The 12,655-nt window shown below is 37.7% G+C and overlaps 1 protein-coding gene across 1 annotated transcript in view; it reads right to left on the reverse strand.

Moving 5' to 3' along the window:
* Positions 1-12,655, reverse strand: part of LOC103923990 (engulfment and cell motility protein 1) — a 160,088-nt gene that overhangs the window by 98,452 nt on the left and 48,981 nt on the right. Inside the window, exons 6-7 of the mRNA XM_009332425.1 lie at positions 11,685-11,720; positions 3,889-3,988 (exon numbers count right to left, since the gene is read on the reverse strand). Of these exons, the coding sequence (XP_009330700.1) occupies positions 3,889-3,988; positions 11,685-11,720 (136 nt within the window). The remainder of the gene's footprint in view (positions 1-3,888; positions 3,989-11,684; positions 11,721-12,655) is intronic.

Raw genomic sequence — 12,655 nt, forward strand, 5'->3', positions numbered from 1 at the left:
AGACTGTGTCCCAACTTGTCAGACCGCTGTCACCATCCTCTTTAGAAGCCCTGACATGTATGAATTATTCTTGGTGCAGCAGCTCCCTCCCATGATATTTCAAGTGGCAGTATAAATGCTTCACTGGGATATAACATATTCATATCAGGGGCCTGCAGAAATGTAACAGTATAGATAACTGAAACCTCAGTCTAGGAAAGGCTGCCTTAGACATATTTATTCTTCTGACCCTGGACCATAATGTCCTTTAATCAAACACAAACCCAAGGTGTGAAGCTGGCTTGTGTGTTTAAAAAGCTATGACACACCACACTGAACATACATGCAAAACATCTGCTAGGTAAGTTGCACGTCAAGCTATGTTATATTCATGACCACTTTGCTGAAGCACGAAGTCTGGCCAGAAATAATAGGCTTGTCTACCCTGATAAATAAGGCATGCCAGTTCCAGAGGGAGCAAAATTAGATTAAGAAGAAACTTTTTTACCATACTTGAAGTTCTGGATGTGGAAAAAAAAAGACCCTTCTTGAAAAGAGACAAGAATCAATAGGAGTTAAAATTTTTGTTATTTGCTGTTCCTTCTTGAGCACCACAGGCAGGGAGGGTTTTCAACATCCAAAAAATAATCCTGCATTCATTTATCAAAAATTCTGATGATAAAAATAATGTAAGCTCACAGAAATACAACCTCTCCTCCAGAAATAAGCAAGTTCATTGCTTTGCACTTTCACATGAAAACCTGTCACATGGGTGTGTCTCATTAAGGATAAAACTATTTGTTCAGCAAAATACCTGTAACCTTAATATCTGCATGGTCCCATCGGGACATACGTAGCCACATACAAAAGAAGTGGCTGGGTGCTTAACTTCCTATCAATTTCAAGGGAAATTAGGAATCAGAATGCTTTTACACATTCAGCCCCAGTGCTCTGCTGAAACAGGAGCTAAACATGTAAAGTGAGGGTAGATGAGAAACCTAGAGCAATCTAAACTACACCATCTGAGTTCTCTTCCTGTTTCAGCATCGCTTAAAGCACAAGAGAGAATTCAAAAGTTAAAAACCAAAAATAAAAACCAAAAAAACCCACTAAAAAACACCCAAACAAAATAAACTGTGCCACCAACAAAAACTGCACAGGAAAAGAGCAGTGAAGGAAACAGATCTGATTTTCTGAGCAGTGGTATGTTCATTAGTTATTTGCCTGGACCATTTTGATGTCAGAAGTGTACAGAAAAATCCGACAAAGTTTTTTCTCTGTTAAGTCCTAATGCCTAGTAAAATTTTAAAGCGTGCATCTCATTTTCAAGTAAGGAACTAGAGTTGCACTTGACTACAGAAAAACCAACTGACAGTTGTGAGACACAGAGATACTTTCCCTGCTGCCACCCCCTTTTCCTACACAGTACATTTTAGAAGGCAGAGTAAACAATTCATCAAGGTTAAGACTCTGCATCACACAGTTATGAAACAGCAATTATATAAATAATTCTAAGAGATATTTCTAACTATCTCAACCAATACTACAAACTTTATTTCTCCCCTTGTAGGAAAGGAAGGAAAGGAAGATGTATTTTGATATCCAATTACCATGACATTTTTTAAGACCTGGGCATCCAAATCCTTTAGGCAACTTTGGAAGCTGGAAATAAACTTCATTGTCATAAGCAAGAAAAAGGTCTTGAGAGAATCCTGCATATCATAAGGAAGTTTTTTCAAATGATGCTATTTTCCCTTAAGATAAGGAACAAAGCTCTCCTTGAAAGCGTCAATTCTTATTTGCAGCAGCTGGAACAGCAGTCTTTATGTACCCAAAGGATGGGAGGGAGACTGCATCCAATAGCAAGCAGTTAGTCATTAGAAGCAGTTAGAGGTTCCCCTTAAGGTCTCCTCCAGCTCCTACATTTCAAATTAGAAAACTGTTCAAGAAAAAAGTTCAGATTAATTCCTCCCCGTTCCGGTTTGGCTTCCATTTAACATGAAAGACAGCTTCAAAGGGCAGAAGCACTTGAAGTAGGATTGCGAAGTTCCCCCTCAGCTAGCAGAAACTTATCAGCTCCCTTATCCATCGTGTCAACCACTTGAGCCAGCCCATCAGCAACATCAAGTGGCCTGTCAAAAGCCAAGATCAGAGAAGCAACTGACAATAAAGCTGCAGACTGGCGCCAGAGAGACATGCTCCAATGGTCCAAAGGTTTGCCCCTTGCCCACAGAGCCCCACTGAGGGCTCTGCTGTTCTGGCTCCCAACTGCGTGGCAGGTCAGGACACGCCTGTGCCTCTTTCCTCTATTTTTGTCATTCTTTATCCTTCTGTTTCTCTTCTAACTGTCCTATTCTTCTCCTTGGTCCCTTTCTTGTCCACCAGTTTCACTTTTGGTTTTCCTTCGCCAGTTTTGGTTTTCATAGGTACTTCATGAGAATGCTTTTGTTTGTGTCTTTTGTTTTGTTTTTTAAATTGGGTCACTGTCCAGGGAAACCTATGGAAGTGTCATACAGAAGAGATGAGTCATTAACAGGGGTGCACCCAACACTTTCTTCTGTAGTTACTATACAAGCCACAGGGCAAAAGATCTTGACGGAGTTAGACAAAGACAATCATTCTGAGTCACTAACAAAGTAGATTGATTTAAACTCATTTTAGCAAGTTTCTTCACACATTTCTTAGTAGGGTCCCCTAGCAAATAAGGCATTATGGGCTTGAGCTTGTATCTCATGAAGTCAGTTTAAAGAACAGTTGTACTATTTTCTTTGCCATGAAAAGTTAACAATAACCATCATCATAATCTATCTAGACCGCAAGATTGGCCAAAAAAAAAAAAAAAAGACTCCAAAAACCAGATCAATTATACTATTTTTTCTTACAAATACCATCCATCATTTTTACATTTTTAATGACCAAAACTGAGCTTCAATATCTAATACTCTTTTCATAATTGATTCTTCTTTCACTTTTGGCAACAAAAGTAAATTTGTACTTTCCTTTGGTGGTAACAATTTCCTAAGCAAATTTAAATTTAAATTAAAAGTCTTTGCTCAGACACACACTGTTAAAATGAAGAGATCTTTGCCATGGGTTATATTTGTTCCATTGCTGCTTCTGATACCATTTTAGTGAAGTAACTCTGATATCTTTTGAACCTACACAAATGCACTTCAACTTAAGATAAGTTCTGAGTTCAATCTGGTTTGAAAATTCTTTGTAAAGAGGTGTGGGGTTTTTTTTTTCCCCCACAGAAAAGGAAAAGGGTTAGATCAGTAACAAAAACTTTTTTTCTGAAGTCTGTTAAATCTCTGTACTTAAAGAGTATTCCCGTGTTTCTGCTGCTTTTGTGCATCTCCTACATGTAAGAAAAGAAAAAAATGTTGCAAATCGCGGGAAGATCTGTTTCAAAACCACAGACCTCAGCTGCAAGATTCGGGGTGGGGGGCAGAGTTCAACTTGATAAACTCAGTAGGTATCAGCTTAATTTCAACTGGTAAATTAACTGATTTCTCTTCTTCTCATACCCCCAGAGGAAACCCTTCAGTGCTATTTTTGTTTCAAGAAATATGGTATTACTCATTTTAATTTACGTTCAATCAAAATACTAATTTTTGCTTTAACTGCATTGTACCTGCACAGGGAAGTCACACTGTAATTGAGCAAGCAATTTCTTGTGTCATAAGCCTAATACAGAGTTGATCCCATTTCACTCCCATTGATTTCTGTAGAATTTGGGCCAGATCCTGCAACTTCAAAGATTTATAGTTTGAAATAGCACTTTAATCCCATTTTCATGTACCTTTTTGACCAATGACATAAATAATGTACCGGGGGGAGAGAGAGAACCGCAACTCACCTCAAAAATTTAAACTGATATAGAACAGACAGCATTGATTACAAATTTACCTTTTTAATGAATGCCACAGAGAATGTATCCCACGATACAATCCCATGATCCATCAGCTCAACAAACGCAGTCAGTGTAAAGGACAACATATCTCCAAAGCTGCAAGAGACAGGAGTCATGACAACATTTACCAGTAATGCAGCAGGGCAATGACCGAGGGAATAAAGCAGCAGGAAGCTTTTAGAAAGGCAGGAAAATGAAGCCAATTATGGACTAAGAGGTAGCAGAAGAGCAAGAGAGGCCGTGCAACAGATAGTCTCCAAAACAATTTAGCATGGACATCAAGAATAGTCACCTGGAAGAAAGCAGTTTTGTAAGAGAAGAACTAATCCCCAAGAGAACACTAGATGCCATGCTCAAGGAAATCAGATAGTCCAAATTAAACTTCTCTTATAAGTTCAGAGTTTTAGATCTAACAGAAGAAAAGAAATGAGCTTTTTCTTAGCAACTTACAGAAATGCTCCTAATTGAATGTCATACAGAAGTGCCATGTTTTGGTACCTCTGTATCAAGCAGATCGGCAGAAAGTTAGTGGATTGTTTGTTCCTTCTCTTACAAGGAAGCAAATATATTTTAAAAATGCACCAGAAGATATTTTCTATTGAGCAGCAATTTTCCAATAGTTAATGCCTCAATTTCTTTCTTTGAACCTGAAGATGCATCTCCTGTTTTTTAATCTATGGGCAACCACGTCAAGCAAACTGCAAATTTCCAAAGGTTATCTAAGCAAGCAGCTCAAATTGTTTAGGGTTTGCAGGCCACTACACTGCATTTTACACCTGTAAATTTACACCTGTAAATTTGAGATTCAATGCATCTTTGTATGAACTCAACTAAGTTCAAAATGGGTTTAAACTCAACATAAAAAATATGAACTAACCTGACCAGCTGCACAGGAATTTTCCATGTTAAACCCCAGCTTTTCAAGATTAGCTTCATTTCTATATATAGTCAGGGCACGGAACAGCCAGCAGCCATAATGATTTCAGTGAAGCCGTTCAATGAGATAACTACTCAATACAAGCAGCAGTGCACAGAGCCTGAAACGAAGCAGCATATTACCTTTAAGGGCATGCCAAACTGCCTGCAAGGTACTCTGCCACTAAGCTATTAACAAGCATAAGCATACAATCAATCTAAACAGCATGAATAGTCCCACTGATTTTAATGCAACAGTTTACCTAATAAAAAGATAAAATTAAAAAAAAAAACCAAAACCCTGTCAGATTGGAACTACAATTCTCAGTATGATGAAAACCTGAGTCTAACACTATAGCCACAGTTAAGCGATGTAATTGGTAATCTTTATTGTGTGATTTGCTCCCCTACTATCCTGCACCAACCCAACACAAGTAAGTGAACATCCATTCAGATGGAAGACATGTACTGCAGTACAGAGGAATAAAGCACAAAATCAGTTTCAATGTAGCAACTCCAATAGCCAGTTTACTGGATTTGATATAATCTGCCATTTAGGGATTTCTGATGGTGAGATGCAGCCTTTAGTGGCCCCTTCATTAGAGATAGGAGCTCTTGTTCATCAAAACTTCACAGATGCCCTCCACTAAAAATAAATTTATCATTCTTGACATTCTGTGAGTAAAAACAAAAACAAAAAAACCCCCACACACTCCTTTCTCTTCTACAGTAAGTAAGGGTATCCACAGTGGCTTTGATTATTCATGACAAAATGAGAAAACTACATCAAAGAGCGAACAAGAAAAATACAGTGTCTTTAAAAAATCCACTGTAATTCTGCAAGGAATATTTTGTTCAGCAAATACATGATCTGGAAGGTTTTGTTTTTGTTTTGGGGGGTAGGGGGGGTTGGTTTTGTTTGCTTGTTTTTTAATATTGCAAACCTTTTAAGAATTAAAATAGATTTTAAATGTCATCATTAGCATTCCAAATAACCAAGGATTTCATAACAAGATGACAATAAGTCTTTGCAGGAAATTTAATCAGCTCCGGTCCTGTCATTTTCCCCAATCCATTCCTTTTGCATAAAATGGTTATTTATGACTACACAAATAAAACAGCATCCCTAGGAAAGGCTTCCTTCTAAAAACTTGTACCAAATTCTCATGCATCTTCATGACAGAATACTTCTACAAATATATGGAATTCTGGTATTTTAAGAAGCTAAACTAAATTAGATCCAAATAAAAAGAAAAAAAATTACAAAAAGATAGGCTATATAGGTTGAAAAGTAGATAAAAATACCTCTCCCAGCATTAAACTAAGCAGATAATTTATCTCCCCTAGATTTTCTCATGTAGTTTAAAAATTTAGACAATTAACATTTATTTAATACATAAATACTCCTCTATAAACTAATTGTACATGAAAGCTAATCCCTATTAACATTGGATATAGTTCAGAGGGATTACTTAAACTGTATTAAACCTGCATATGGATATTCACCTTCAGAACAGCAGTGGCAGGAATTCAGGTTAGTTTAATCCCTTTACATCCAACAGTCTCATTTATTCTTCTCACCAAAACTACTGATTAATCCTGCCACTTAATCCAGCCTCCTCCACAGCTTTGGAAGGGAAACTGGGTTAATGGAGCTGAAAATACTGGTATTAACATATAAACCTGGTTTACCGTTCGGGATCTAGAAGGTGAAAGTACTTTTCAACTTAAAATGATCAGATACCCCACCAGGTGTCACTCCAGTGACACCGCTTCAAATAATTAATGAGAGTGAAGAGGTGCAACACTGGGACTAATCAAGCAGCAAGAAAATACTCCAACTCTATATATTATGCAGCACCACACATACACAGCATGTATTTTTTAAATATATAGCTATACATATGCACCTGCACACACATGTATACACTAAGCGGCACTGCAAAGGTCAAAAGCCAGGCTTAAAGGATAAGCATTAGGAATAGCACAGCTAGAGATGAAAGCAATCTCCAGGGTAACTAGAGCAAGATAAGGATTAAAGTATCTGGAGGGGGAAGGCAGTGGTGTTGATTCATTGTTATGTGTTTGAACACAAGCAGATAGGTAGAAATAGACTTTCAAGCAATTCATTTCAATACACACATGCACAGATGCACTCATACTATTAAGAGCAGCAGACAGAATAGATGCTAGAAATATCAAGGGGATCAAAGCTTGTTCATAAAAGTAGTATCTTAGAAAATACATGGTAAGAGCTGTTTAACTCAAAATTCTCAGTGAATGTCTTTTTGTCATACAAAAAGTCCAAAAAATGATGGGGCCTCTTTCTTCATAAAATCTTTTTAGACTAATCCACAGCACAAGACATGACAGTTCTGTAAATATCAAACCGTCGCTGCCCTGGCAAAATGACTTAATAGTTTGACAGTAATTCCTGATGAAGATACTTTTTCATGTGTGTCATAGCAGCAAGAGTGGAAAAATGATCAGAAAGATGCACGGTGTAATTGCAATTTCATACCTCACTAACGCTGACATTTTAATGACCTACACTATCAAGCAAGCTATTTGTACAATCCCTCCTGAATGCTGTTCAGGGCTCTGGCTCTTAGGTGGGGACACCTTACGCTGGGACAGCTGATGAAGTTTCCCCATTCTCTGATGTCTGACTCCCCTCTTCTAACAACAATTGCAAGGATGGGCGAGCTGGTCATGAAGCACATCCTCACCCACAGCAGCTCTCAGCAAAAGCCTCAGAAGCAGCAGAAAGTTGTGGTCTGTAACACCATCGGCTGTCCCAGCATGAGCTGTTCTAGTGTGGATGGATGGCCATGCTCTGATCCACAGCCTGTGCACCTCAACCCCTCAGACAAACCTGACTGAAGAGTAAGTCAACAGTTGCCTTTCACATCTTTAGGTTTTAGAGAAATATCAGGTAAAAGCCTGTTAATTTACGTTCCTAAGAATTTTCTGCATTCTTACCTTAAGAAACTGTGAAGAAAAAAACCTCAAAAGCTAATATCAAAATGCATGCTTTCCTAAAAATAAAAATTACAGGAATGTGCATGTGACCCTGACCACCACACCTGTCTCTCACCTGCCTTCCTAGTATCATTTCTACTGCTAAACCATCTTTTCATCATGTGTGCTAAGTAATCCTCAGATGTATGTATAAAATTATGTCTAATATTTTGAAAGATGTCTAAAGCAATTTGGATTTCTTATCAAAATAAATTAATGGGACTTGAGCACCCAAATCCCCTAGATGTTTTTGGGGAAAAAAAAAAAGCCAAACAAACCTCAATCCGTGTTTAACAGACATATCAAAATGAACATTGTATTGTTATTGAGGAGGGGAAAATATTCAGGTGTTCAAATGATTCTTTAAATCGAGGTAATTAGTCAGGCTCAGGCTGTCACCAGGTAACAACAAAAAAAAAAGCAATATGAGTTTTTATAAAGCTAGATGGACCATCTCATGTTTTGTATGATAAAAGTTGCATAGGAGAACCTGGAAATTAACTGTTGCTTGTCTATCACAACCAGGATACACCACCAGTCCATTAGGACTAGAAGCCAAAGACAGTACATCTTTACACAAACCATTTTTCATGGACAAAACAGAATCAAAGCTGATCTCTAATTGTGCAGAGGGAAGGCAGCAAAGAAACAACTTTAACTGGGCAGGAGGCAACAAGAGAGTAGCAGCCTACTACCAAATGCAGGAGTTAAGGAAGTGGTTAACTTTAAGTCCCTTATCCTTCAGCAACTGTACTCACAGCCTAATACTGGGCAGCTGAAAGGCCTGACATCACTGAGGTCAACATCAAAAAGAATAAGAACAGCTTTTTAAGCTAGAGTTGTCAAGGATAAACGGCCATGAATAAATTTAAACAGGGGAGCAGAATATATCTAATCATCGGAGGACATGAGCTCTGGAAAAGCCATGGGGGCAAGAACCTGACTAAGTCTAAAACGAAGAGTGATGATGCATCAGGATGCTTTGCAAGCACAGAGTGAGCAAGTACCTTTTTTTATTGCTACGGCTCCTCTTCATTGCTTCTACACTGCCTTGCTTCTTCAAGTAACCTTTCCAAGGGTGAAGCTAAGCCACCATCAAATCAAACTAGGAGCAATTCACACCTACTTGGTACTTACTCAGTACAGCTGAAAATGACTGAACAATCTGCAGGGTAGCTGCCCCTATTTTTCTAGATGATTACAGAAAATGCGCTTAACTGCTGCACTGCAATTGACACAGTGCTGGGGTTTTTTGCATCGTGCCAAGCACCACTGAAATATTTCTTTGTGGTACAGTTTCACAGCATTCATTATACAAGGGATCAGCCTTACTGATTTTAAACCACTTGCATTCCAAAAACCTGAAATAGCTTTGTACCCCTGGTATCAGGGCTTCTCTAAGCTTGAAAATTAACTCTGATTAAACAAAACAAGCTGCGAATTTTAAACAGAACTGTAACTATTCTTGAATAAATCCAGGTGTAGATACTTTTATTACGGAGTAAGACTAAATCCACTTTGAGATACATTAAGCATTTGTCTGCATGGGAAACTAGCCCAGAGGAACTATTACACACTGGTTCTTCATGAAGATGTGATTAGAATTACCTTTTTTCTTATTCCTCATCTTTTAAATTCCTGGGTTTGCTCATTTCATGGTAATTTCCTTAAATGGACCAACTTTTCTTAAAGACCAGGAATAACTAACTACAAAGGAAAAACATCACTCTCCAATCAGCGTGGTTTGACTACAATTCAGTACTGCGATACAAAGGTCAATTGATAGAGCTGTTTCATGGGAATTTTTTTTTTTTTTTAAATTCAAGTATTAGCCAACCCCTAAAACTGAAAAGGCAGAGAAAAAGAAACTCACATTTTAGAAGAACTTCCTTCAGTGGAGAAAGCTATTAAACAAGGCCTCTACGTGAAAATCAGGTTTTAAGTAAATCAGGCTAGCATATGCAAGCTACCAGAGATAAAATTAAATACTGGCACTTTATGAAATATGTCATCCTGTAAATCAAAAGTAACTTTTTTTTTTTTAATTAGCGTTTGTTTTCTTTAAATTCCTTTAGTCAAGAAGACAGCAGGTGGAAGCTGCAAAGTTTTAAATTTTAGTTTAGTTCATTATATCAAGCTCTGAGGTTGGTTGGTTTTTTTTTTTTATAGTTCTTGTTTCATTGGACCTTTTCCCATTAATACATGAGTGAAAAAGTCAGGATGCTCAATATCTACACTCATAGAGCATTACTGTATACACTTTACCTTCAAAATGTACGAACAGGCCAGCTTCCAGAACTATTGCTTTCACGTCCTGACCAATGGCTCTGGTATCTTTTTTAGTACAAGTCCCAAACTCAAGAATTTGTGTTATTTTAATTGTATCATTGTACGTACTGCTGATGGAAATAAAAATATTAAACTGTGTGCCCCAGTGTAAATTGAAGCTTCTACTGGCAGGATTTAACTTCCAAAGTTAGAATAAACTTTAGTCACATACGCTTTCTTTACTACTGCATCCACTGATGTGCTATATCTACACTGATCAAAAAGAATCCTCTTAAAGTGGGTAATGTCTTGTTCCCATGAGTAAACAAAGCTAAACTGTGGGGAAAAAAAAATTAATTCACATCATCAGTATGATCAGGTCCTAAAACCAGGGTGTGATGCAACTATAAGTCAGTATTTTAGTACTGTCTTGAGGACAATCACATAACTGAATGTAGAGAAGCCTACAGGACAACAGAATTTGGAAGCAGAGAGATGCTGAAGGAGTATAACTATTCTTCCACAGAGAACTATTTTCAGAGCATTGAGGACAAACCCATCATCTAAATGCATAGGAGGTACCTTGTCTCAGCAGGGGTGATGCTGCCAAGAATTCTGAAAGCCTCATGCCATTTTAATCATTTGCCTCAGAATCTAAACTTCCCTATTATGAAACAAGTTACTTCGTATTAGGTTGAGAAAGCGAATGTAGAGGAAGGATTTAAGTTTCCTGCCAAATTTATTCTTACTAATTTATTTATTAGGCAATGGTTTAATAATGTATGTTTCAGAACTTGGTTTACAGCAGATTTGTGAAAGTATGATTTAGCATGGATTCAGATGAGGAGCTGCATTTCCTGTGTGATAAACCACATCAAGCTCTCAGAGTGACAGATGCATGGTTAATTGATTAATTATTCTTTTGCTTCCTTGGGTTTTAGCTATACTTGACATGTCAAATTTGCAAGCCAATCAAGGTATTGGAATATCTCTTGGGGCCCCAATTTATCAAAGCCTATGAAGCCTGTGCTCAACTTAAAGCACACAGAAGAGTCCTATTCAAAATCATCAGGGCAATAAGCATGCTTCTGAACTTTCTGATATGAGGCCCTTTCCTATATTACAGTTTTCCTTTATGTGGTTATCTGCAACAACTAGCATTACCTGGCACCAGCAAATAATAGGAATTCAAACTGTCAGTGACTCTTACTTTCATCTCACTAACATCAACAGTTAAAATTGCCTATCATCAGTCATGTAAGCCAGACAAATTTAAGAGGGGAATTGGGGAACGCAGGGAAATGATTTGTTTGCTCAAATTAAAAAACAAAACAAAAGCCTTACTTAGGAAATAGTAGAAGCCCCCGCAGAAGTTACAGAAATGAAGCACCCATTCCACAAGCAAAGCAAAAAAGGCTTCATCAGAAAATTTTAACAGGCATCAAAGAGCAGAAAACAGAGAATGTTGAAGACTGGCTGAATGAATATGCACAGTTGTATTTACATATAAAGATTAGCACAAGGGCCTGAACTCAGTCATGCAAAAGAAGAGGAAGTGTGCAAGGTGATGATCTAATCAGGTTCTTACCAGGGCTTCATTATCTTCTGCAATTTCTGATATCGTCTGCAAAATTAAAACTTGCACGTGAGGAGCCACACTTTAAAACATCTGTGCTCTATTTACCTATGTATACACAACCCCCCCCACACACCCATACTTGATTCATAAAATTCAAAGACAGACACACAATGAAAGGCAGTAAATTACTAACAATTCGCTGTGAATAGAAACAGTTCAGTATTGGTAAAGAACATTCAAAATTAATTTCAAATATTTGTTCAGAATACTTGTGTTAACTTCTGTTAGGAAAAAAACAGAAGAGAAAAGACAGTTGATAGGGGAAATATATCAGATTTCTCTAAAACCTGTTTCTCTTAACCATTAAAGCATGTCTAGGCATCCTAAATTAGTTAAGTATTTGTGTAAAAGAAGTCTTCGGTACAAAACAATAAGGGTTTACATATTAAGCATTTTCTGTCTCGTTGCTATGACATGTAGTCCGTTGCCTGAAAAACTCTTTTATTTACTTCTAGTCTCCATTCTAGTCAGAGTTGTCAGCATGGTTGAAAGTTGTTGTACAGCTAGCACCAACACAGACCAAAATCCTGACCTTCTGAAGTCAGTGGTAAGTTTTCTGTTGATTTAAAAGGGAGGCAAAGAATTTAACCCGGGTTTTTAACTACAGAGTTGCATTTACTCAACAACTCAAAACCATCTTACACCAGCTCCATGACACATAAATACAGTGCAGCAGTCTTATTCCAACAAAGCATGTAAGCTCACCCATAGCTCTTTTGCTCTTAAAATTCACACACCAATGGACATGCCTAGACCCAAGGTACTGAATCAACCCACTTGAGAAAGACAATGACCTGCTTAAGAATGTCACTATTGATTCAGATTCTAAGAGGCCAAGCTATACACCCAACCTTCAGTGTGATGCTCTGCTTTCCTAGTAGCTTCCACAATGCTTGGTTCCTAATTGCAGCAAGAGGTTT

The sequence above is a fragment of the Pygoscelis adeliae genome, unplaced genomic scaffold (assembly GCF_000699105.1).
Source record: "Pygoscelis adeliae isolate BGI_AS28 unplaced genomic scaffold, ASM69910v1 Scaffold58, whole genome shotgun sequence".
Lineage (NCBI taxonomy): Eukaryota > Metazoa > Chordata > Aves > Sphenisciformes > Spheniscidae > Pygoscelis > Pygoscelis adeliae.